The sequence below is a fragment of the Triturus cristatus genome, chromosome 7 (genome assembly GCF_964204655.1).
Source record: "Triturus cristatus chromosome 7, aTriCri1.1, whole genome shotgun sequence".
NCBI lineage: Eukaryota > Metazoa > Chordata > Amphibia > Caudata > Salamandridae > Triturus > Triturus cristatus.
This window is the reverse complement of record NC_140590.1, coordinates 1534707989-1534735429: the sequence shown is the minus strand read 5'-3', so window position 1 is coordinate 1534735429 and position 27441 is coordinate 1534707989. Positions and strand designations below refer to the sequence as shown.

The following is a 27441-nucleotide window of genomic DNA, read 5'->3' as shown; positions in this document are numbered from 1 at the left end:
AAGGTGGTCGACGACTGCCAGGGGCGAGCCTGCCTTCGGCAACCAGTCGTCGAGGTGAGGGAAGACTGACACCCCTGACCTGCGCAGGTGAGCTCTACCACCATCACCTTCGTGAACACTAGAGGGGCGCTGGTAAGGCTGAAGGGGGGCACTGCTAACTGAAAATGCTCCTGGCCTACCGTGAACCGCAGGTAACGCCAGTGGGCCGGCAGGACGGGGATGTGAAAATATGCGTCCTGCAAGTCCAACGCTACCATCCAGTCTCCAGGGTCGAGGGCAGCCAAGACCTAAGCCAGAGTCAGCATTTTGAACTTCTCCTTCCGGAAGAAGCGGTTGACATTCCGGTGGTCCAAGATGGGACGCAGACTCCCATTGTCCTTCTTGGGGACCAGTAAGTAGTGGGAATCACAACCACTCCCTACTTCTGGCCCAGGAACACACTCTACGGCCCCCTTGGCCAAGAGGGCCGTGACTTCCTGCTGGAGAAGTGTCAAGTGTTCCCTCGACAGGCGGTGGAACTGAGGCAGCATGGTTGAAGGGGTGGACTGAAAGGGAAGGGTGTAACCCTTGCGGATGATCTGCAACACCCACTTGTCCGATGTGATAGAGTGCCAGTGGGAGAGATGATGGCGGACCCTGCCACCCAGTGGCGTGGGGTGCCCCACAAAGCACAGATTAGGAAGGTTTGGAGGCAGAAGCAGCGGGGGCAGAGGTGGACTGACCCCCACGCGGATTCCCAGACCCACCCCTGTGGAAACCGCCTCCGCGCTGAGCCTGGTTCTGTACAGGCTTGCTGAAAGAACATGCCTGGGCGCCCCTTCCGTGGCCACGAAAAGAACGAAACCCAGAAGTGGCTGGGATTTTCGTGGAAAGACCTAAGGACTTGGCCGTGGCCCGCGATTCCTGAACATGCTCCAGTGCACTGTCTGCCTTATCGCCGAACAGGCAAGTGCCATCAAAGGGCATGTCCATGTGTGAGCTTTGGAATTCTGGCAAGAACCCGGTAGATCTCAACCAGGCGTGACAACGAAGTGCCACAGTTGTAGAAATCGCTCTACCCAGTGAGTCCGCGGTGTCCAAACCACACCGAATGGCGAACTTAGCCGCAACCTTACCCTCGGCAACAGCTTGGGACAGCACAGCTTGGGTCTCTTCAGGACAGAGGCAACACCTGTGCAACTGTATCCCACACTGCGTGGGAATAGCGGCCCAATAGGCATGCGATGTTCACCGACCGCAGTCCCAAGCTGGCCGAAGAGAACAACCGCTTACCGAACTGCTCCAGCTTCTTATCCGGCGGAGTCATGAGAAAAGCACTCAGTCACATCGAGGCTTGGATGACCAAGCTCTCAGGCGTAGGATGAGTGGTCAGAAAAGCGGGGTCACCATTTGCCTGCCAACATTCTTATCCACAGGTGCCCCTGTGGCTGGCCGCGACCAAGTGCCCAGCAAGACGTCAGTGAGGGAGTCATTAAATGGTAGCAGGAGCTCCAACGAAGTGGACGCTGTCTGGAGCACTTCAGTGAGGAGATTAGTTTTGAGGGCCACCGTAGGGAGATCAAGGTTGAGGACCTCAGCTGCCCGACGGAGCACCATCAAGTAGGAGGCGCCCTCCTCCATGGCAGGCGGGGGAGAGGCAAACCCCTGGTCAGAGGAGGCGTCGAGGTCGCCGGCATCCTCCAAATCGTCCGCCCAGTCCTGCTCGGAGTCACACTGACGGGTAAGAGGGTCCTTGGACCCCTCCCAGTCGTCCTCCACCTTCACCGCGTGTGGAACAGACCGCGGCGGCACAGCAGGAGCCGGAGAAGGAACAAACGGCGTCGGGAACGGTGCAGAGAACGGTGCTGGAAACGGTGCCGGCCAGTGCCGAGCCGGCACCATGTCCCAATGCGGATCCCAGGTAGGTACAAAATGGTCCTGGAACCTGGGCAAGGGCGGGACAAATGGCACCCACTGCGGCGAAGGAGACGAGGGTGGCGCTGGGGCCGGAGCCGGCAGCGATGGACCTTGTGGCGCTGTGGCCGGAGCCAACGGCGCAGGATCCTGTGGCGCCGAATCTGGATCTGCCGGTGACCCAACAGGATCCTGACACGGGACCGCAAGGCTCGAGGGCACGCCGGCGGGAGTCCGAGGCCTAAAAAGGCGGTCCGTGGTAGCAAGAAATTCTTGCACCTGTGCGGGAGTCGCCGACGGACCCGTGTAAGGTCGGTAGGCCGCAGGACTACCGAGCTCTGAAGGAGCCGCGGGGGCAAAGACCCCGTCCCCCTCATCCGCATCCGAGGACCGACGGGGGAACGTCGGAGAGCAAACACGCTTCTTTGACTTCTTTTGTGTTGTCTCTTACCCGAACGGCGCTGGGACGAGTGCCGGACCTCCAGCAGCTTCCGGTGCCACTCCCTCAAGGCCTTCGGGGCCATGGACCGACAGTCCAGACAGGACCGGGAATCGTGGTCGGTCTCCAGGCAGTAGAGGCAGACATCGTGAGGGTCCGCCACCGACCTATTGCGACGGCAGGCCCCACAAGACTTAAATCCAGTTATCCCTACATGCACCAAGGAAACCAAAATTGTACAGGAGACAAAAGTCTCAAAAAAGGTAGTCAAAAAGTGACTAAGGTATGTGTTCTAACCGGATCTGCGCTTTCTGGCACGGAAAAAGAAAACTGACGTCAGGGCACCTGGGTGACGCCTAAGTAGTCTCCGTGACGTCGTCTCGGTGCTTACGACGCCAGCGACGGACACGGAGCGGCACGACACCACCTACTGACGCAAAACTTTCCGGATCCAGTCTGACACCTGGGGATATTCTAAGGTAAGGAATCTATCACTAACGTGTCTTTTTCAGATCATGTATTTGCAATGTTTTTACCCTCTTCTACCAGGTGGGTAGCTCTTTTCTGGAATTGTTCTGGTAGATTTTTTAACAGTTCTCCTGCCTCCTCCCAATGTTGGTAAGCATATCTGTTCAACAAAGCATTTGAATTAGCTATGCGCCATTGATTAGCTGCGCTTCTTTCCACCTTCCTTCCTACGAGGTCCATCCTCTTGCTTACCTTGTCTGGAGGTGGTCCCACTGTAGTTAGCACATTTGCTCTTTTTCTTGCTGTTGAGGTGATGAGTCAGCTGGCACTGATCCCCCGATATATATAGGGTCTTTAGAGGAGTGTTTATACTTCTTTTCTGCCCTTGGTGTTATAGCCTTGCATATAGCAGGCTCTTTGAATGCCTCTTTCCTCTGGTCCAAGACACTCAACAGCATTGGGAGGAATTGATTTCAAGATTGTGCAAGCATCAGTGTCTCTAATAAAAAACATGATTGAGGTTTTTCTTCCTCTAGCTGAACCCTATACGTTTCTGCACGTTTTTTATTCACTTGATTGTACATGCCAATGTCATCTGGGGGTGATGGCCTAGAAGGATATAATTCCACAGCCGCCTCAGGTGATTCAGCGCCGAGATCTTGCCATTAGAGTATTTGATTCTTCGAGTTTGCCGATTCTGCATATGTTTGTTCGTCTTCCTCGACGTCTTCCCCGAGGAATGAATCTTCCTCCTCTTCTTCGATGGGTTCAGAGTTTTTGGGAAGAATTGGTTCTTAGACGACCTTTTCACCTTCAATATGTTTGTTTTCGGTGATATCATGAATTGCTTCAAGCTTTCATCGAATTTTTATACGTTGAAGGATATTTGCCATTTTCGCTTTTGAGTCTCTCTCCATTTCGGCCGCGACTGTCGACGCTGATCCGGTTGTCAAGGTTTGTTTGGGCCTCTCTTTTTTGGATGCCGAGGCGTCCTTTTCCAGACTGTCTTTCAATGTCTTTGTATTTTTTGAGGACCTTTGCTGTTTTAAAGTCCTTATCCAAGGATCCTACGGTCTGTTTTTGTTTGGATGCAGTTCTGGTCGCCGAATGCTTCGACCCAGAGGATCCCTTCAGAGGGCTAAAGTCTGATTTTAGAGACTCCTAGTTTTTTTTCGAGGTCAACGACTCTTACCTCCTTCAAAGTCTTCTTCTTGACTTCCACAACCAAAACTTCTGTCCTCATTACCTTCTGGCCCTTCGGCGACGTTATCTTCCTCCTCACTGGAGAGGCCCAGGTCTCGCAGCGATGGCGGCGGTATTTGGCCTTGCATGTTGTAATATGCTCGTCGCTGCCTTTCTCTCACCCTAAACGTCTTCGGGGTGAAGAAGGAGCAGGCGTTGCAGTCAGTAGTCGCTCCGATGGTCCAGCAGTAGGCACAGGTTGCAGACCGTGTGCTGATCCTTTTGAGCGTATTTGTGGTGACAGTTCTTACAAAACTTGAACAGCGTCTTGTCCAGTACAGCGCACAGGGAGCCCCCTGCATGCGCATTCTCTGATCAAGGAACTCGTTTTCTTTCCTTTGTTGAACTGCGGTCCACCCCCCCCGATTCTTCTCTCCAATCTTGGGAGCTCCTCCGTATCGATCCCGACCCAACAGCGGAAAAAAAGAATCCGAGGAGGCTACCAAAAGGTGGGAGCTTCCGGACACGACACAGAAGGGCACCAAATGGTTGACAAAAAAGAGAAAAAAAAAGTAGAAATACTACAATTATGGCCCTAACCGCTAGATAGCGGAATAATTCACAGCATAGTGAATCCAGAAAAGATTCACGGTGCAAAACATTCTATAGACCTGCGAGTCAAGGGCAATTTTTGAGATGTATTATCATGGAGAAAATGAACATGACCACTACTGGCATATATGTTAGTTTGACTGACAGCAATTGTGTACCATACTATACCAGTCACAAACTAAAAACAGGTAATTTTATATTTCAAAATCAGTTTATACTTACTACTGCTTCCATATCTGAAGTATCCGGCGGTGCAACCAAGGACTGTACCATGAACTTGTGTTTACTTTTCTCGTTGGGGTCATAATCGAAAGGCTGTAGCATCACTTGAGAAAGAAACGTTTTGAACAGTTAGCAACTCCAAAAGCTTTTTTACTTCAGAGTAATTAGCAATAATGTATAGTTACAAATACATGAGTATTAACATATGTTAGATTATGCTCAATAACTAAACTGATTTTTTCCTGCAATGTGCAAAAGCCAAAACATATCTAAAGCGAATTGGAAAAATCAAGGACTGCGATATATATCTAACTGTGGTGTTGAACCTGACGCTTCTGAATTATTCAACAAACCTGTATGAAAGGCAGTTTTGTATAAAGCAATTGCAGCGCAAACCTAAACATTTCTTCCAAGGTATAACTTAGAAGCAGAGAGGGGAGCAGCTGTGGAAGCCTACGGGGCATTTAGGGCCCAGCAGTCTTATGTACACTTTTTCCTGCGGAAACAAAATGTCTCCATGTGAAGCAGCTCAAATGAGAAAGGAAGTTTTACTGGCCCGCTTCCTGAGTGACAATGGGCTGGTTCATGTAGGCAGACCAGGGAGATCGCGGACAGCACAGCAGTTGAACATTATTATGTACAATGGTTTGGCCACATTGACTTACTGGATTTTGGACACAGAAGATGCACTGAATCCCAATTTGAGCACAACCACGAAATTAGACAAACTGCTACTCTCCGTACAATACAAAACTGATGATTTGTAAGCGCGCTGAAGGAGAAATAATATGCGCATTGCTGGCATAGCGGAATCCACAAATATACAAAACATGGAGCTCTTCATTGAACAATTGCTGGTAACGCTATTGGGCAGAGTAACTTTTTCAAGCATGTTCTGTTCATAATAGAATGCACGCATCGGGCGCCCCTTCTCGTTCCATCATTGCAAGGGTACTCAACTCTAGGGACAGGGACATGGCCCTTAGGAAAGCCAGGGAGCCACAATCATTGAGATATGAGGGAATGGATATATCCATCTATCCAGATGTGGAGGTGGTGTCGTCTGTCTGTCTGACGGCGAAGTCTCGAACGATGCAGGATAACGCCTCACCAGACCCTGAGGAACAGTGAATTATGATTCTCAATCTTGATTGTCTCCAGGGGATGGGGCATGGCTGGTATACCTCTAGTGGATGGTGGGCGCTAGCTGGTGTTACCTCTCTTGGTTGCCATAGAATAGACTTGGACTTTTCCCGTGAAGAAGTACATTTGTCGATGGCCTCATTGGGGTTGCTCCCCTTAGATGTTTGCATTCCAGATCACGCATGGAGTCTACAACGTGCACTAAACCAAGACAGAGCGGGAGGTCCAGCTGATAATAAAGCTAGGGGAGGGACACAAGTGGCTAAAAATGAGAGAAGCATCTTAGATAGCTTGCGGTGTGGGCTCAGGAGGCTAAGTACTAGTCGGAATGCTGGCAACAACTACCCCACTGTGTAAACCACTTGCTGTTTTTGGGGTTGTTATTGTTATTACTTGTTTTAATAGTTCAGTCATGAGGCAGGATTGGAAGGGGTGGGTGGGTACAGGGTAGTCTATGCTTAGTTGGGGAAGGCATAGCGTGGGAGGGGGTGGGTTAGGGGTAAAGGGTCTCATCCTATTTCAAGGGGTACGGTCTTGGAAAATCAGGCTGGCCGGACGCAGTACTGCCAAGACTAGTATTTTGAATCTATATGCAGAGGACTACACATTGAAACTCCAAATAAGCTGAATAGGAAAATTAAGCTTTAAATATGGAATGTCCGAGGATTAAATGACCATAGGAAACTTCGTAAGGTAGTAGCCTCCCTGAAAAGGCACCAGGTTGATGCCACATTGATACGGGAAACACATTTAAATACCCAAAATAAGATTTTGTCCCCGAGGAGACTGCAGGGCCAATTCTACGCTGCACACTTCACCTCGCACGCAAGTGGCGTACTCACATGGATTAATCCCAAATACGGTCCGACAATGCAGGAGGGGATTGATCCTAATGGCAGGTTTGTCTTAACTAGGTGCCGAGCAGAGGGATTTGAAGCAAGATTAGTGAACATATATGGTCCTAACTATGATGACCCGCAATTTTATCCTACATTGGCGGTGCGTTTGCTCAAGGGAGATGACCTGGGGGGGGGGGGGGGGAGGGGGGGGGGGGGGCTTCCGTTCCGTAACAGACCCCACCAGCGACAGGTCTAGGGGGTCAGCCCAGGCAGCCGGCAGCAACGGCAGGAGCTATCATGGACATGATGGATCAGCTGGAGTTGGTTGATGTCTGGAGACAGCGCCCTAACACCTCCCAAGGGTTTACACATTATTCTGCACCTCATGACACTCACACTAGGATTGACCACTGGTTGATAAACAGAAGTCTCCTCCCCCAGGTAAAAGTTTGTAAGCCTCTTCCTAGGACCTACTCAGATCACTCACTGGTTCAGTTAGAATTGGATATGCCAGTAGAACGCTTTGCACCATTCACATGGAGGTCCCCCCCTCCCCTATCTTACTCCTTGATAGACCAGGTGTTTTGATTGGAAATGGCCACAGCCATGGAGTCCTTTTTCAGGGAGAATATTGGGTCGTTACCTCCTTCTTGACAGTTTGGGAAGCCTTCAAGGTGTTTATTACGGGAGGGGCTATATCAATGCATGCTGGTGTACTGCGTTCTATTCAGAATAGGCTCACAAGACTAGACAGAAATAGCGTGTTTGGAACAGGAACACCAAAGGATTGGAGACAAGTGCTTAGATGGCATTAAAAAAACCCTAGAAGAGTACCATGATTCAGCAGATAGTGAGGTTAAACATCTGGGCAAATATGCGACAGAGCGAATATATGGGGAAGGCGAGCACCCTGGAGCCCTGCTTGTCAACCTTCCACGACCTCAAAGGGACACTAGCAACATCATTGAGGTTGTTGGGGAGGATGGCAGATTGATCTACGATTCGACAGGAATTGCTGACAGATTCCGGAGATATTTTGCGGAGTTGTATAGATCTCACATAGCCCATGACGATAAAGCAACAGATGAATACTTAGCACATATACAGATGACAAGGCTTACGGACTCACACAGAGAGTATCTCATGGCTCCTTTGGACCCTAGGGAAGTACGGAAAGCATTGACATCAATGCAGGGTGTGACGGCTCCGGGATTGAATGGACAGACTGTTGCTTTTTACAAAGCCTTTCAAGACCTGCTTATACCGCATCTCGTCTCTTTGTCTGAGGAGATGGCAGAGAGTAAAGTGATGGCCCCCTCGATGAGAGAGGCTATAATAGTCACCCTTCTTAAGCCCGGGAAACCCCCTAGTGACTGCTCTTCCTACATACCCCAGTCTCTGTTAAATGTGGACACGAAACTTTTCGCTAAAATACTGGCCAATTGAATAGCACTCCTGATCCCTAAGCTGGTGGGAGTGGAGCAGGCTGGTTTTGTCCCTGGGCGCAATTTAACATCAAATCTTAGAACAGTCTTTGGCGCAATTCAGCATATAAAACAGGGAGTCAAAGCAGAGGCAGTCTTTCTAGACGCTGAGAAAGCGTTTGACTTGGTGGAATGGCCCTTTATAGAGGCGGTTCTGAGACTATAGGAGTGGGTGAGGTCTTTCTCCAGCTTGTGAAATAACTGTATAAAGCACCGGTAGCCAGAGTCAGACTGGGAAATAAAGTAAAGTCTCCCATTTCCATTTCTAGAGGTACTCAAGGACGTCCCCTGTCCCCTTTACTTATGCGCTGGTTGTTGAGCTGTGCGCACAGAGAATATCATAGGCATCGAGGGGTGCACTTCCCAGATTACCAATTGATAGCTTCAGCCTACGCAGATGACAGGCTCCTAAAGGTCAGGGATCCTGCTACACACCTCACTCCATTGCGAACAGAGGTAGTTTGCTTTGGACAGTTGTCTGGCTTAAAGATTAATTGGACCAAATCTTTAATTTTCCCATTAACCCAGTCTACGCAACCAATTCATATGGAATTCCCATTGCAGTGGACCACAGATTAGGTCCATTATCTAGGTATACAAGTGCACACCGACTCAGACCGACCGACCCTTACTGACAACTATGGGAAAGCCCTAGGTAGGCTTGAGGAGGATGTGGCCAGAGGGATAAGATTGCCCCACTTGTTGATGGGATGGATTTCATTAATGAAGATGGTTGTCCTTCCAAGAATTTTATTACTTTTTTTAAAATATCCCCAGATTTTATTGGCCTGGCTGGATCAGCGCCAGAAAGCGGATAGATGGGTCCCGCTGGTCACTACTAGCGTCAGGGAGTAAATCAGGAATCCACTGGATATCGCAGTGGCCTTGGCAGACTACTTTGAAGAGGTATATGCCACAAGCTCAGACTACTCAGAACAGGACTCCCTGGAGTTCCTAGCTGTGAGAAGTTGGCCTGGTATATGATGCTCACTAGTTAAAGTGATCACCTTGTACCATGCCAAGCAACCCTTATGGTGTGGTTGTAAGTCAACCTTTTCGGACTAGCTGCCCTAGTGGTAGCGTAGGCTAAGCAGTCTTTGAGGCTAAACTCGTGAAGCGTGTTAAGCCAGCTGTTTTACCAAATGCAACCCCCTTTTATACCAATGAAAGGACACCACACAGATATATATTCAAAATATATATGTATTTATTTCTCAAAGTAACCCCTAGTCTCTTTATGAGCACAGGAGCACAAATCGTCAAACAAGATTACAGTAGAATACACAGAAGTTGCACTTTATATGGACAGGCCCTGGTGGCCGCTCAAACCATATACTAAAATAGTGGTATAAGTACCACGAACAGAAAAGGGAAAAGGCCTAGGGCCTCTAGAATCGCTGGGCCTACAAGGAGCTAACTTCAGTTAGTGACCAGGAGGTCCACGGGTGGCGTGTGCAGAGCAAATAGTCACACGCGTGCTCCCATAGGTTTCAATGGGTGCGTAAAAAGTACAAAGTTACTGCAAAAAGGATCTTCCGGATGGACTAGGAACTCAAGATTTGGAACACAGGCACTAGAGATGTAATACTACACTTGGGCACAGGTGTGCCAGCTTTACCTCACCCACAGGAAGCGGGTGCATAGGCCTCGAAGTGCGTCGGGTTTCTTCTCTCTGTTCCGTGGAGCTTGAAGACAAAGATGCTGCAGGCGGTCGGTCCGGGAGAGATGCAGTGGATCCAAGAGTGGATCGGAGATGTTGAAGACCTGTAAGCAGAGGGGACAGTGTTCACAGTCACTAGCCAGTGACCAGCCAGTGACCAGCGTGGCACCAGGTGGGTACCAGGCAATGTCGGGTGCAAACAGGAAGAAAGGTGTAGCTTGTCTCTGCAGCCACGTGGTCCCTGGAGGTCGACGACGTCCAGGAGTCGGTTCACGAGCTGTCCCACGCAGGTTCTCGCTGTTGGCGGTGTCGGCGACTTGATCGAAGCAAACAAGCCTTGGCAAAAGCAATTGTTGTAGGAGATGAAATAAGCTGATGGTTCTGACCAGCAAGGTCAGAAGGACTGCTCCTTTGGAGGGGAGCAAGGGCCGGTCTGGAGCAACCAGACCAGCGGGGTATTTCGTGAAGTTCGTCGCCAAGATGGCTACTAGCCAGCGGGCCAGCAACCGGTTAGGCGCGTCGAGTGGCAAAATGCAGAAGGGCCCCACGCAGATCGTGGAGATGCTGGAGGGCTCACCTTTGGTGCAGATGCTGCTCGAGGGTTGGGCTTCTCAGATCCCAAAGCACAACTTGGAGGGAGCCTCGGTTGTTGCACTTGTCAGCTTGTCGTGGTCGTTTCAAGATGGCTGGCTCCACGTGTCTCGGTGCCTCCACGGGTCTCCTCTTTTCAGGGACTGTGGATCGGGCGGTGAGAGGTCTGGAGGTCCAGGTCTTGTCAGTCTCTGGGCTCGGGCTCCGGCGGGAGGCAGCGGCAAAGCAGACGTTGATTCGCTGGATGGTGCTTGCGTTAGCAAGGTGGTCACTCCCTGACCACAGGGGAGATTTCCTTCAGTCTTCTGTGCAGCAGAATGTCGAAGTTCCCGTCTTCTTCTTAGTTTCAAGTTGATTCCAGGATGTCTGAAGTCTTAGGACACAGCTCCTACCTTTAAGCGGATTCTAGGGGCCGGACTACCTGCTAGGTCCCTCCCTATGGGTGGGACCAGGAAGGGGGGTGGTTACACCCCCAATCCTTTGTCCAGCTCGCCCCAGGCCCGGGACTGGTGTGCCCCAGGACCGGTTTGAACTGGCATATGCACCGAGGCTCCTTGTGAGCCACAGGCATGTCTGGTTTCTTTCAAGCCCTACCTGACCAATACACAAAATCCTGTCTGGGGTGGTGCATGCACCTCCCCTGGCAGGAAACCCTTTGTCCACACCTCCCAAGCTGGAAGGACTCCCAGCAGCAGGAGGGCAGACTTGTGTCTGTGGTGGCAGCATCCATTTTGTGGAGCTGAGGCTATGTCTGATTTTACCCGGGTTTCAGGTACTGTACATGTCGTGTCCCTCTAGAAGGGTGGAATGCTAACCCCGTCGCCAGAATTGGCGAGGGGTTAGTATTCCAATTCGTATGACACCTTACTCGACATGTTTTGATAAAGCCAAACCAAAGTTAGCATTTAACCGCGAGGTTCATAATGCACTTAAGAGTATATGGTATGACGATATCTGGAAACAGTAGAAGGAAGTTGTTCCGACCACTGCAGACAGGCTCAGCTCATGCCAGAGCACCATCTCACATGGAACCAAGCACTCTGCCTTCAGGATTGTTAAGGCCTGCCATAGGAGTGACTTATAGGTTACCATGTGTCCCATTTAAGGTTAGGTATAGGTATACTACACCTAAGTAAGAGGTGATTACACCAACTTACCCCAGCTGAGTGATCAGCCAGTTGTGTCAAATTGTTAGGCCAAGCCTGGGGTGGCATAATACATGCTTCAGCCCCTGGCAGGCCTTGGGTACACCAATGCCCTGGGTACCTAGTGTACACTGGTACAGGGGCTGACAGGGTGATCCACTTCCAATTGGTTATGCACCTAGGGTGCATAGTTTTAATTTAGTAGAGAGAACAGCAGGCTGGGGGTCTGATTGGCAGGCCCACAGCCTCAATATGTCAAAAACCAGTGAAGCAAAAAGCAAGAGTGCTTCACCTGTCAAACCTAACAGCAAATCCAAATTAATCTTCTGTGGGAACACAATTTTCTGAACCAATACAAAACAGGCTTGTAAAAATCTAAACATACAGCCTAGTTTTTAGTGTTAATGTTCTGAAACAGCCAATGAGTTCTTTTTATGAAAAAAATATCTATGCCTCCATTTTCCAACTGTCTTTCATTTCATATTGCCATTCTACTGAAAGACACCTCCTGAGTACATCCAGATCTCCTTGAAAGATGTTCACAGTGTGGATTGTAGGTCACAGCTATGTCTTCTGGAGTGAAAAGTATGCAGAAAAAAGAAGTATGGTGAGAGACCTTGCTTTGCCAAATGTAGACATTAAATGGATTGGTCAGAGAGGGTTAAAGTGGCACCAATTAATGCCTTTGGTGAAAACCTTTCTACATCTCCCACAGCCTAACCTTATTATTGTGCACTGTGGTGGAAATGACCTAGGCACTTTAACTGGGGTAGGTCTGGAAATGCTTATTAAGGACACCTTTGTGCAATTGATGTCGCTTTTTCCACAAACTGCCTTCGTATATTCTAACATATGCCAAAGGCAAAAGTGGAACTGGTCCAACCAATTTTGTCCGCAGATTGACAAAGCAAGAAAGCACGTCAACAAATCTATTCCTGCTTTCCTCAGAGACTATGGTATGGGTTCTATATACCACAACAACTTGCGTTACAACATGCAAGGCATTTATAGAGGAGACGGTGTACATTTCACTGATGAAGGCAACAGAGTCTTCCTCTTGAACTTTAGACTCTGCATAGGTACTTACTTGTAGGTACCGAAAAACACTTCATAAACACAACGGCTCTTTTTAGAGCCCCCTAATATCTAAACACTTAAATTTGTTTTTTACTTCTATTTTTTTTATTAATTTTTTCTGCCGTACGCGTACGGTAAGCTTGCCGTACGCGTACGGTAAGCTTGCCGTACGCGCACCCTGCGATTTTTTAAAAAAAAATTTAATGTATTTTTCTTACTTTTGTGACCTTCCTCGACCCCCTGACAAACGCTAGGGGGTCTGCAACTCTCTTCGTTGCCCCCTTTCCACGTTCTCCTCCTTTATCAGTGTGAGACACACAAAATGGCGGCCGACACTTCCTGATTTAGACCGATTCGAATGTTTACAGTCATGTAACCACCAATCAGAATTAGGCTCGCGCACGGCACCGTGCGCGTACGGTAAGCTTACCGTACGCGCTCGGAGCGCGCTTATAGATATATATTGATTTAAATGCTATTTTCTCAGCAAATACTGAACACATTTACACCAGACCTACAAAAGGCACATCCCTGACCTGAGGACTAGCTCTCTGCCAAATTTCAAGTAATTCTGTTCAGCCGTTCGGGCTGTAGCTTGGACTAAAGGTCCTGTGGGAAAACGCGTTTTGGGACCCCCCCTTTTTCTCGGCCCCCCGCTTGACGAATCCCCCACGAGACTTTCATGGAAGGAGCGGAGCGCCCCACCTATTTTGAAAATTTTGCGAGGATTCGTCAGTCGGCGACCGCCAGTAGAATCTATCTATCTATCTATCTATCTATCTATCTATCTATCTATCTATATCTATCTCTATATCTATCTATCTATCTATCACTGGGGTTAATGTGCAACTTTCACCAAACCTCCTTCAAGGATGGCAAAAAAAAAGCATTACATTTTAAACAAGCATTAGGAATCCAATAGGTTTTGCTTTTTTTCGAGTTAGAGCCATTGCCGTTGTAAATCGCAATGTCTTTTACCCTTGTGTTATGGGGTGGATGTATGTGGTTTGAGTGGAATTATGTGGGTTGCTTGTCTTTTTTATTGACTCGTACCGACCTGTCTCAAAAATGATGTTACACCTTTAATGGAGCAGCGCGAGTACTCCTGAGAAGGGCTGTTCTTTGTTTACTGGGTTGGAAGTATTATGTTCTGCAGAAGTGGCATTCTTTCAATTGAAAATTTCTCAGGGTCTTCACATTTAAGTGCAGTATGTCTCAATGATGGCTTCAGTGGTCACTGCTACTTGAGCACAAGAGTGACGTGAGAAGTGTGGAGAGTGCACCACTCAAGGTGCAACAGCTGTGGTGAGGAACATAAAATCTGTGCAATTACAATGGTGACGCAGACTTGACGTGCACTGTAAAGGTACAGGAGCCCTGCAGTACTCCAAAGGATTTAAATGCGCTTTCCTCTCGCTTCTTAGGAATAGTGTTGCACTTTGAAAGGGACAGCACCGGCATCTCTGCTCATAGCCAGCAGCGCTTCCCACGGACTTGTACACTGATGGGGAAACCAGCACTTACTGGTTACTTGCGAACACTGGACCTGTCCGGACTCAGATCCATGCACACCCGGTGAAGCTGTATGTTCCAGACACCCATAACCCAAAAGCACAGCGGTGGAATCAGCTGCAGCATCAAGTGGACACACAAGACGGACATGCTCCCTAGCGTTCTTCCGATAGGGTAAGTTGGTAGCGATAGCCATCTTCGAGGAGCACCGCACCTTAATTTACAGTAAGAAATTGACAGTGTTGCAGGTTTCACAACAGTTTTAACTGTACCCACCATTTGTTGCCGTTTATCGTTTTACACAGTGTCAGGTCCAACATGCGATGTTTACTTTTAATTTTCGTTGCAGTAGGTAGCTAATTGTGAAGAAGGCAGCTGCCAAAACAGGAGCAGCAGTTTCAGCTGGGGGGGGGGGGGGGGGGGGGGGGGGGGTGGCGGGGGGGACGACTTTGGGTCCTCGATTTACTGCCCGTGCGTGGATTTTCGAGTGCCTGCCCAGATTATGCTCATCACACTATATCAAAATAATACGGTTTGAGAGTATTATTGTGCTGAGGCCTCCATCTAGGCCCGGTACTTGGTGAATGTTATAGGTATGTTGTTGTGCCTTTCTGATCAGAGACAAAAACTCGGAGTCCCTGGATGAAGACGCTGACCGGCCTGCATGCAGTTCAGTGGTTGTCAGCCAGGCCACAAAGAATCTGGAAGAGACACCAACATATGGCTGGGCCACCCAGAGTTCAGTTCCTCCCCCTGCTGCCTTACACACACTGGGAGGCAAATATATACCCAGAAAACCCGATTGGTCGGGACGCTTCGCGAGGCTTAGAGGAGAGCGTGTGGCATCAGTAAACAGACTGAAGGGGAGGGGGCTGGCGGGCACGCACGTGCACATGTACAAAGATGGCTGCTCTCGCCCTTCACAAAGGTAAACATGCACATGTACGGACAAAATTTATGTAAACAAAGATGGCGTCGGGCTGTCCACATGCGCGTGAATTTTTTGTTCATACGCGTGCATGTTTACCGTTGTGAATAGCGAGAGCAGCCATGTTTGTATATCTCCACGCGCGTGCATTCAGCTTTGGCTGAATCGATTTCAAAAGGTCCTCTCCATGGCGAGAGCAACGCATGCGCTACTTTCGCCAGGCGAGACCTAAAAAGCTAATGAGATGGGCTGTGTTCAAGTCTTTCAAATTCACAATACCTTGCATTAAAAAAATTGTTGTGGAAACACTGGTATTTCACTTGAGAGCGTGGATAGAAAAAGTAAACTAAGGCAAGCCTCTGGTTCAATAGGAGCTTTAAAAATCGGAGAAGACAGGATCATTAGGCCGTTTTTGTGAATATCCAGTTTCATATGGGCCCGGTCAGTTGTATGTTAACATTCCTGCCGTCTGAGATATATATATATATATATATATATATATATATATATATATATCTACACACACACACACACACACACACACACACACACATGGCTTACCTGATACATTGACAGAGGCTCCTCCATCGATTATGCCACTGTTGGGCCGAACACAGTACCTGCGAGGAGCTGTAGTCTTCACTTTAAAACATACATTTGTGTCAAGAGGGTTTGTGAGCTTCAAGGTTGTGGTGACAACATCTGTAAACGGACCTACAATATCAAGAAAAAAATATTACCATTCTTTAAAGCTTAACAAGCTCAGATCCAAGCACTATTCCAAAATATCAACACATTAACACAACTCCTTATACAACTACCTTAAGGAAAACTATGCAGATAAACATGAAAGTATTTCAAAGATTAGACCTAATTCAATTAATGCATTAATTCAGTTACCTCACAAAAATGCAACTCCCACCACCTCCCCATGAACACACACCTTAAAGCCTGTAGTTAATTTTTACTGATTTGCAGAGATTCATGACAGTCTGCAAATCTCTCATACCAGCATAAACTGTGGGCATCTGCAGCAGGGAACAAGCATCCACAAACACATCCAAATAATACACTTAATTGTTGGATGAAGGAAGAGAAGGTGAAACACTCATTCAAAATTTGAAGTGTGTGCAGAATGGTTGTGCCGTGGCTGCTCTCCACTTCAACCTCATGATCTGGTGAGTGGGCCAAACAAAGATTGGTGGAGAATATGTTAATATTCAACTAAAAATTTTGATGATTGTATTTGGTACAGCATCTAATAAAACTTGGGCTCAAGAGTACTGATCGGAACTAAGAATTTACTGACCTCATATTAAGAGTTAGCCATGAGATACTAATCGGGGAACCCGATAAAAAGGGTGAGATCCCAAAACACATTTTCCCCAGCAATTTTCCATACTAAATTAGGAAGCGTTTTAGAAAAAACTAATCAGAATTACATCAAATTTGGCAGACAGCTTCATCTTCACTCAGTGATTTTTGTGATTTGGTGTAAATTCGTTCAGTTGTTTTCAAGAAATTAAGGTTCAAAAGTTGGTGATATCTTAACAGCTGGTCCAGCCGGAGTCCTGCGGTACAGCAAATTTAACAAGACCACATTCTGCTTGGCTGAAGGATTTATTTACTCCTTTGTCGATCACATTCCTGCAGGACTAGTACCAAGTAAACTTATTAGCTAGCCACAACATCAAAAAAAAATGTGGGTTGAGTGAAGGGTCTGTCCGCATGTCAACCCCATGCAGCACAAAGTAAAAACGTGTGCCTATTAAAGGGGTTGCATCGAATGTGATAAAAAAAATCCCAGAGGGAAAAAAACCAAGCATTTGCAATGCAATAGGTCTCGCATTTTGAGAGTTTGAGCTATTGGCATTGTAAATGACAATGCCTTTTATTTATGTGTTGGTTTTTAGACATAAATAAAAGTCATTGTCATTTACAATGCCAATAGCTTAAACTCTGGCAAATGCAAGACCTATTGCATTGCAAATGCTTGTTTACCAATGCACCTTCAGAATCACTCTGGGAAGGGGGAGAGGGGCAGAAACAAACCAGTCCATTTTATGATGTGCATTAAGTTAAAAGAATGTAGCTTCTACCAACATGGAGGCACTTCTCAGCATGAAAACCACTGCTAAATGCAGCACCGTGTTTTCTACACATTTGTTGGTTTATGCATTGAGTGAAATCAGGTGTGAACGTGTGCAGTGTGAGATGCCCCCTCCCAGCCTCCTCGGGACGTCATACAAGGAAACCCACCTAGCATGCAAGACCTGGGAAAGAAATGTTTTCTCTAATGTCTCTAGCACAGGCGCATAGAAGCACGCTCATTATTCATCTCTAAGCCATGTTTAATCATTGTCCAATTAAGCATCCATTTTGTTCAGAAATGTACTTTGTCTTTCCTTAAACACTGTTTGTATTCAGATCCGCAGAATCCATTGTGATTAGTTCAGTGCTTTTTCTTCCCCATTGTACTTCGTCGGGCGCAATATGTTTATATTTAAACATTTGAAATTATTGTAGTAGCCAAGCAAAAAGACTCCCTACCACCTGGAAATGTAATCAACGGGGATTAAGTTACCCCAATTCACAGATGTTCGTCACAAGTGGATAGTTTGTGGTAGGGTCTATAGGTCCTCCAGCTTGAAACACTAAAAGCAATAGAAGGCATGTGGGCTCTGCTGAACTTCTGGGGTCTTATGGCAGCGAGCTGCCACAATAGGGGACTCTTGTGCCAATAACCTAACAACTATATTCACAACCTCAATCCACGTTGTGCTATGCACCCCAAACTGTAGAGAGTTACGGCACCATGGTAGCCAAGACCCAGTCTCATTAAAGAACCACCGCCTGGTTCAGTGGATAAGTTACATGCGGTTTCGTCGGATTTCAATATCCACTGGTTTTTAGAACTCTACTAAACTGGTCCCGGTAAACTTCCAGTTGTATCATGAGACTGGTTATTTATTGCGTAATTATCTTGTGGGACGTGCTTCTGGTGGGCGCGGTACAGACTGGTAGAATATTTTATTGCGGGTTCGGACTAACTCGGTCTAAAGGCATCGTAGCGCTTTAAATGAGCACTAGTCACATTAACAAATACATGAATTTGAATTTGTGTAAACACGAGGAAAATAAATGATGTGCCCAGAATCACAGGATGTTGAGCAACGCCAGGACTCAAACCTGGTTCTCCAGTTCTAAATTTGCAGTTAACTGCTCTAGTCCGGCTCGCACAGTTAAGCCCCTCCGCCCTTGATTCTAACTGTTACTTGTGACCCTGGTGTATGTAGAGTGGTGCGGGTAGCCAAACAGCTGGCATGGGCGTAGCCGTACCCCCGCATCCCAGAAGATCTCAAGTGCAAGCCAACAGCAGGATATATCGCACTGCTGGGTGGGCGGCAGTATGTAATGGGGGTGGGGAAGGAGCTGTGGGGCTTTTAGTGACGTGCACCAAGAATACTCGATGAAGCATCTCTCAGCCATGCACGTTGTATTCATAGCGCTGAATACAATTTAGTGCCCAGACAAAATTCTTGAACACGCATTTTGGTTTACAGAACAAGTGAGTAGGGTGTGTTTTAGGACGCTCCTCTGTGAAGTAAACCTCCTAGTGGCACGTCTAGGTTAAAAAGAGTGCGGTTTTTTAACACGCGCAGCACTTATTGCTGCATTCTAGTCTAGACGCTCGCCCTTTGGTCAGCTATGGCGAATAAGGTAAAACGGGACATAAAAGGGGTCTGCTCAGGAATACACCATTTTTTCATGTGAGGAGAGCGGTATCATTACCCTGACTCCAGATAGAACACTAGCGCTAGTCTAGCTGAAAAAAACGGAACAAATGCATTTGCACTGTTTGTGTTGAGTGGCCATATATATTACCCAAATGTTTTTGGTAACAGTTCAGGCAACATATTTTAGACCATACTCAAAATATATATTATGGCCTCTGATACTAATGCATCATTTTACTTGCCAAAAACGGTTTAAACAAAGATTTTTATTTTTTTTAAATATGATTTCGAAAAATAGGAAATTGGGCAAATTCGTTTTGCGCTACGTTTGACACTTAAAGAACAGTAAATGAAACCGATTGGATTTGCCTAAACTGTACAATTTCACATTTGAAGACCGGTGAAACGAATTTGCTCCTCTTTGTGGCATGCAAGTTTGTCATAGATGACAACTTCAGTTTACTGAGTTTTGACGTTGTGCAAAAACGTGTTTCGGGCAGTCTTTAAAGGAACTGCGTTTTCTTACTTTTCTACAAGAGCGGTCCCGAAAGTGAAAGGAGGACCGCACTGCAGCCGGAGCATGGGGATCTCTCGCCTTTATGGGGCCATGTGTTTCTAACACATGGCCCCATAAAGATATAAAACTGCTTTGCGACAGACGCAAAGCAGGCCACCGAGTCCTGCTCGGAGGCCAAAGCGCGTCCACCAAAAACCCTAATTTCCAATGGCATGCCACAGTTTACCATAAATGGTGACGCCGGACAATGGAAATGAGGGGCGGGGCTTAAAGCCCTCTTCACAAAGTCCTCTCTTACAAAATCTCTCGCGGAGGCGAAGCAACGCTTTGCGCTGCAACGCACGCGAGGCCTAAAAACACAAAGGTTAAAGTGGTGCTATAGTGATGCATGGTAATAACCAACTTTACGTAAACAAAGCCTCTAGAAATACACTGAAAAAAACTAAGGTTAAAATGACGTTATATTTAGGCCTTGTAATATAATAACCATTGATTTTCTTTTTCTTTTTAAACTATGGAGTTTACTAGTTCTAGTTTACTGAGTTACCCGTGACTTGCATTCCTGATATACACTGCCTGTGACCTCACATATTACAGCACTTATGCAATGTTAAATGACATAATTGACATTATCATTGATAAACAGCATGATCATATAAAGAACAGAGTGTACATGTGTGAACTTCGCTAAAGATTTTCAGGCTTTGGAGACTGTTTATTAACACAGAGTGTAGTGGTGTGCCACCCAGAACCAGTTTCTCTCATTGGTGTTGTAAGCATGGCTCTAAGATTGCATGCCACAGTGCACATATCAGTGCTGTGTGTAGTGGTCCTTCCTAAGCTGAAGAGTATAGCCCATAGGGCCTGGAATAAAGTCTCTTTACAGTAGTAAGCGTAAAGACACTTTCTTCAACCTCTTGACTTAAAACTGTGGTTCATGTGAAATATTTAAGTGGATAATCATTTTAGAGAGAATAGGAAATTGTCCACACCTATAGCAATTTGAATTACTTCAAGGCCACAAATCCTGGCTCCCTGCCACCCCACCCCCTAACAATGGGGGTTGACTGGGAGTGAACACCGCAATCCCACCCCTGCTGAGGGAGGGGGGGGGGGGGGTGGACAAAGACTCATGCCTCTATTTAGGTCGAGCCTAGACAGTGCTTGGGCTGTCTCTAAAAGACATATTATACCATTGCCTTTGTATTCGTCCCTTCGATTGTCCTTTAAGAACGCTTACTTCCTAGTGGTGAATCCTTTTTTCTTTGTAACTCCTTTTTGCTGTTGGTTTTCTCCAATGGAGCACCGCCCAAGTACTAGTACCTTTACGCTTCAGTGTTTATGTATTTGTTTTCTGGGACTATTTTCTTTTTTGTGGTCTGCTCATGTTTGCTGTTTCCTGTTTTTTTGGGTTCCTTGTCCTTTACATTGTAAAGTCAGTGTGTGCTTCTGACCTCTGTCATGAGTAAGTTGCTTACTGCCCTAATAGCTTGTTTTATTGAGGTTCAGACAATTGAGCACAGAAGGAGCCGGGACATGCTGCTGGAGCTGCATTTTCTGCTCAGGTTTGTCTGCGTCTGCACCAGTCTCCACCTCACATAAGTTTTTTTTAATTATTTACTCTTATCTTAACCCCTTCGCTGCTAGGCAACACCCACCCCAAGCTAAGCCTTTTTTTCCGGCTATTTGTGGTAGTTTGCGCTTAATCCCCTGTATCTTTTTGTCCACATAAGGGATCCATGCCTAATTTGCATCCTTTTCATCAAACTTGCGGATGCTAAGAGTTTGTGGATTCCCATGGAGGCGACCAAGAAATTAGCCAAAATACAGCATTTTCTTTTTTTATTTTTTAGAAAAAAGTGCTGCAGAAGAAAGCGTCTGTTTTTTCCCCTGCAAAAGGTATCAACAAAGGGAATGTGGCGCTACAATCACCATCTTCACAGCTTTCAGGAACAGGCAGACTTTTGCTGTAGCATAGCCTATTTTTCCTATTTTTTTTGCTTTCACCTTCTTTCCACTCAGTGGTAGAATTGGGTGTGAAACCAATAATGGATCCCAGAGAACTATACATTTCTGAAAAGTAGACATTTTTAATTCAGCAAGGGGTAATTTGTGAAGATCCTTCAAGGTGTTTCTATAAAAACAAAATTGGAATAAAAAAAAAAATTAAATTGATTTTGAAAAAACAGCCATTTGTGCCAACATTTTCACCAGTGACTTCTAAGTATGGCAGATTTTTTTAAAGCAATATACTGTTAAGTCCGTCTGACCCTTTTAGTTGCGGGTATATATAGGACTTGTAGGTTCACGGAGAACCCGAGGTACTCAGAGCCAATAACTGAGCTGCGTCTTGCAATGTTTTTTTTATTGTGTACCAGGTACATAGCAATTCAATTGGTAAAATATGAAGAGTGAAAAATAGGTACCAAGGAAAAGTATATATTTGCGAAATGGGAACGAAATATAGAGATTAGAAGTGGTTATTTGCACATCTCCTAAATTGTGGGTACCAATACAAGCATGTGAATTAGATGACTTTTTCAAAACACCACTTGGTCTACTATTATGTGTTCCCCTAAGTCTCCTGATAACAAGCATTTACAATGCAATGGTCTCGGCAATATTATAGGTAGAGCTATTGGTATTGCTCATTATTTTTTTATCATTTTTGTATCCCTAAATAAATGGCATTGTCATTAGCTTTTTTTTGCATATGTGATACCTATTGCATTAGCAGAGAGAGAGTGAGGTAGTGAGATAGAGAGAGGTATTGAAATAGAGAGTGAGGTAGTGAGAGAGAGTGAGGTAGATAGAGAGTGAGGGACAGGCAAAGCGGTCCATGCAGGAACGAAGAAGCATCTGTGGAGCCAGGACAGGGAAAAAGTGGTATCTGTGAAGACAGGGTAGGGAAAGGGGCATTTGTGGAGCTAGGGTAGGGAAAGGGGCATTTGTGGAGCTAAGGGGCATCTGTGGAGTCAGGGTATGGAAAGGGGCATCAGTGGAAGCAGGAACAGGGGCTCTGGGGGGCTAGGGTTGGGAAAGGGGCATCTGAAGAGCCAGGGTAGGGAAAGGGGGATTTGTGGAGCTAAGGGGCATCTGTGGAGGCAGGGTATGGAAAGGGGCATCTGTTAACCAGGAAAGGGCCCTCTGTGGAGTCAGGGTAGGGAAAGGGGCATCTGTGGAGCCAGGATAGGGTATTTGTGGAGCCAGGGTAGGGAAAGGGGCCTCTGTGCAGTCAGTTCTCTGTTGGACCGGTCAGAGGGATGCATTCTGGGAAATGTAGTCTTGGGTTGCTTCCACTAAAACAAGTGGCGCAGCAGGCACATTATTAAGGATGCTTGATACCAGAAAAGCACGGTCTGAAAACAAGGTCTACAGTGCCAAAATGCAGCGAGCATTGTGCACCACCCTTAACCTTTTTTTATTTTCGAAATGACAACAGCAGTTGTTGCAAATTATATTTAAAGGTTTTCCACAGAGCTGCTAGGGTGACTAGTTATTTATGTGCAAGGAACGCTTGTGTGGTGCTGGTTAAACACTTTAGATTTTCGCGGATGGTAAATAAATTTTAAAAATAAAGAAAAAAATACAACCGGTTGCAGTCTCCCCTCATTTTATAAGTCAGGAGTGCCCAGTGTTGGTTCAGGCTGAAGACATATTTAAACGAGATGCAGTGGTAAATAATACAAACTAAACACGACTCATTTATTTAATTTTGTATCTACCTGAACATGGGCCATAGATTTAGCTCTCTTGGACATGCGTTGGACCTGTAATGGGTGTTCTGTGGCTGAACGCCCCTGCTGCCTCCGGATCTGTGGAGGACGGGATGTATCGGGTTACCTGCTGGACTAGCCTGTGCGTGCGTTGCCACCCAGCCTGACTGCATCAACGAAGCCAAGATTTGGATGTTGGCGGCCGGGCTAAAGACTGCAGCTAGCAATAGCGATGCTATGAGAAGCAGGGGAGTGGGGGGTCCAGCAGCCCCGGCGATCCCAAGCCAAATGCAGGGAAACGTCGATGGCACCAGCCCTGCAATGTATTTCAGAAGTGCTTTGTGACTGTTTATTTCTATCGGGTTTCATGCATTCCTGACAGTGCCGCCTAGACGGTAGGCATAGCGTGCACCAGACCCCAGGAGGTTGTATCAGATTTTCTCACTCGGATTAATAGCATCTTGCTTTTCCCGTTTCAAAATATTACTAATTTCGCTCAATTGTTCTCGTTTGAAAACAACCATATAGTCACCACGAAAAAATACCTTGCGCAATATAAAAATATATATAGCTATATATATATATATATATATATATAGCTATATATATATATATATATAGCTATATATATATATATATATATATATATATATATATATATATATATATAAATAAAAGACCCGTTTATCAAGCATAAAATCACCCCCACGCTACTACCACCCTTCCTAATAAACAACGAACTCGCCCATGATGCCGCGCCTGCTGCTTTTAAAGCCAAACCCCCTCCCCACAATCCTTCCGTGCAGGTCATGACGTTGATGTGTGCACAGCCAATAGTAGAGAAGAAGTAAAATTAAAACTGACCGCCTTTCACAAAGCTAACTGGCATTCATTATGCAAATTAGGCACACAAAAAATTCTTCGCCGGCGTTTTTACGCTTTTCTGTCTTTTGTTTTTGCTGTGCAAGTTTTACTTGGCAGTAGATAGTCTGTTTGAATGTGTTGTTGCTCGTGCCTTTGGTTAACAGGGCACCTAGAAGTCGGTAATATAGCCTCGCCGTTTCTGGGCAGTCTTAATTCGCCTTTTCGTAGTATTCCCTTCTAAAAAGACGCTGGGGGGCCAGGAAAACAAAACTTAAACAGTGCCGTACTTTGCTCTTTCCTTACCAGTTGCAGCCACTTAGAACCTGCTATCTAGCTTTGCTCTTGCGAAGCAGAGCTCGTAAACGTGTGTTTTGCTAAGGGTTCAGTCTGTCTACGTGAATGGTAAAGTGTCTCGCGCTCGTTGCGTGGGGTCGGGTAGGGTAGAAGGGAAGCTGGAAATGGCAACATTTTGCTGGACTGCCAGTTTCCCCCGATTGCTCAGAGCGCTGCCTTTAGTAATCGGGAAGACGATTTACCAACATATTCTAGATAGAGGGTTGGGGTAATCTTTGCCACGGAACCTACAGGCACTGTAGACGAGCAGTTCAAGTGTTACCAGGGTTAGTTAATCCGATTCATTTTTTTGTGTTACCTATGTGCAGCGCTTAGAAGCGCTGTGTTAAAAGAATATTTTCATTTAAATCCTGTGCTTTCAAACTGGAAATGCGTCTTTATTTGCCTGAGAGCATCTCTGGCCAGCCTCGACTGGCCTTTCTGAACCTATTTAACAATCTTGCACTTGTACGTTTATTTATATATATTTTTAAATGCCTGCATTAGCACCATCAGCCTGCATGGCATACATAGCTGCCAACTGTCCCGTTTTTGCCAGGATAGTCCAGGCAAGTTGGAGGCTGTCCTGAGTAATTCACTATCCCGGGACAGTCCCAGCAATTGAGATTTTGTCGGCGGCGGTGTGCGAATGGCATCGGATTGCGGACAGCAGCCTCTGATCTGCGCAGATGGCTTACCTTACTCGTGCACAACAGCAAGAAGATCCTCACGGCCAGACGAGACGATACCTGAAAAATGGCGGATGGAAGCTCCAAAACTTTTTCGGATTCGGGGGCGTGTTCCTGCTGGTCTAAAGAGGGCGTGGCTAAAAAGTGGAAAGAACAGCAAAAAACACGCCCCCGAATCTGAAAAAGACGGAGCCTATTTGGAGGGACGGCTCTCTCCTCCAATGGCTGGCCTCCGTTTAGGAAGCCAGCCAATGGAGGAGAGGCAAAAAGAGAGGCGGGCTAAGAAGCCACTCTAGGAAACATTAAATCTCGACTTCCGGTTCTGCCTTCGGCAGACCGGTAGTCCTCGACCTAAAAATGGTAACTCACATGTGTGGGTAGGCCTAAATGCCTGAATCAGGAAACGGCCCAACTCACAACATGAACACATCACATTTTTTCAGTGAAAATTGACCCTTTTTTGCAATGTGCCTAACTGCAAAATTTGGACCCCAGTTCAGCTGGCAGGTAGGGCAACCTTCCAACCTATAAAGTTTGTAAAACTAGACACCCAGGAATCCAGTATGGGGTGACTTGTGTGGCTCTCACTAGGTTCTGTTACCTAGAATCCCTTGCAAACCTCAAACTTTGTCAAAGCAAGCATTTGCAATGCAATAGGTCTAACTATCACCTTTGATAATTAACAAATAAATAAAAGGCATTGTCATTTAAAATGCCAATAGCTTAAACTCTTGTAAATGCAAGGCCTATTTCAATTCAAAGAAGCGGCAGCCATTTTCTCGGGCTGATTGGAAGGTGAAAGCACACATGGCGCGCTGAATGCTGCAGGAAAGCATGTCGTGCCTGCAGTAGAAGAAACTTATTAAATAAAATAGTGCTTAAGAAATACCATGTAAGAACAGACGTAAAAGGGACAGTCCTTATGAGACGTTACAAATGAAGACAAGGCATTACTAAGGAGGGAATAACAAGCCTATGAACGAATCAGAAGCCAGCATTTAACAAAGGACAAAAACAAGCCAATGGAAAATATGAGCAGAGAATGGGTGGAGCGTTCCCCAAAGTGGGTAGGCCTAGTGCCCGCGACAGGAAACGTCCCAAAACAAAACCTGAACAAATCAGATTTTTCCAGTGAAATAAACCCCTTTTTTGAAATGCGCATAGCTGTGGATTTTGTACCCTAGCCCAGCTGGCACCTAGGGAAACCTAGCTAACATATAAAAAAAATTAAACTAGGCACCTAGGGGAATCCACGATAGGGTGACTTGTGTGGCTCTCACTAGGTTCTGTTACCAGAATCCCTTGCCAAACTCAAACTTTGTAAAAAGAAAAAAAAAATCCTCAAATTTCCTGTCGCTGGCACTTGGCCTACCCACACACATGAGGTACTAGGTTTATCTGGAGACTTGGCAGAATGCTGGGAGCGTGGAAGATTGTGGCTCCCTGCAGATTCCAGAACTTTCCATCCCAGAAATGTGAGGACAATATGGTTTTTGTGACAACGTTTAAGGTATGCATGGGATTCTGGGTAACAGACCGTGGTGAGAGGCACACTAGTCACCCCATCTTGGATTCCCCTTGGTGTCTAGTTTAAAAAAAATGTACAGGTTTGCTAGCTTTCCCTATGTGCCGGCTGTGCTAGGGTCCAAAATCCACAATCCAAGGCACCGTGCAAAAACAAAACAAAAAAAAAAGGGGGGGGGGGGGGGGGGGGAGTGCCTAGTGGGCTATCTGCCATCGGGGTTGGGGTGGGGGTAGCAGGGCAGATCGGGGTTTATTGCCCAGATATGCCTCCAGGGGGGTGGCAGAAAGACTGTGGGTATTTTTTTGGGCGGGTAGGGGCATTGGTATGATCATTCTGGGCAACCCCAACCTGTACGTATAAAAAAACCAGCATTATCCCTGGCACCTAGTGGGATGTCTGCCCCAGGGGGAGGTGGGGAGATCAAGGGCTGTTGTCCCCATCTGCCTCCCAGGAGAAGGCAAAAAGACTGTGGCCAATTTTTGGGGTGGGGCATTGGCATGCCCATTATAGGCAGCCCCCACCCCTAAGTATAATAAAAAATTAAAAAACCTGGTGCCTAGTGGGTGTTCTGCTCCCACCCTGGGGAAGGGTGGGGGGGGTGGGGAGCAGATAAGGGTCTATTACCCTCATCTGCCTCCCGGGGGGAAGGGGGGGGCAGAAAGACTATGGCAATTTCTTTTTGTGGAGGGGGGATTGGTATGCCTATTCTGGGAAGCCCCACTCCTACGTATAAAAAAAACACAACAAAAACAAGCATTTGCAATGCAATAGGTCTCGCATTTTTGAAACTTTGACCTATTGGTTTTGTAAGTGACCATGCCTTTTATTATAGCAGGTTATTAAACATAAATAAAAGGCAATTTCA

At 46.6% G+C, this 27441-nt stretch overlaps 1 protein-coding gene across 1 annotated transcript in view; it reads right to left on the bottom strand.

The window, feature by feature from the left end:
• The window catches only part of VAPB (VAMP associated protein B and C), a 285803-nt gene that overhangs the window by 172123 nt on the left and 86239 nt on the right, over nucleotides 1-27441 (bottom strand). The window contains exons 2-3 of the mRNA XM_085619302.1: nucleotides 15757-15909; nucleotides 4817-4920 (exon numbers count right to left, since the gene is read on the bottom strand). Of these exons, the coding sequence (XP_085475428.1) occupies nucleotides 4817-4920; nucleotides 15757-15909 (257 nt within the window). The remainder of the gene's footprint in view (nucleotides 1-4816; nucleotides 4921-15756; nucleotides 15910-27441) is intronic.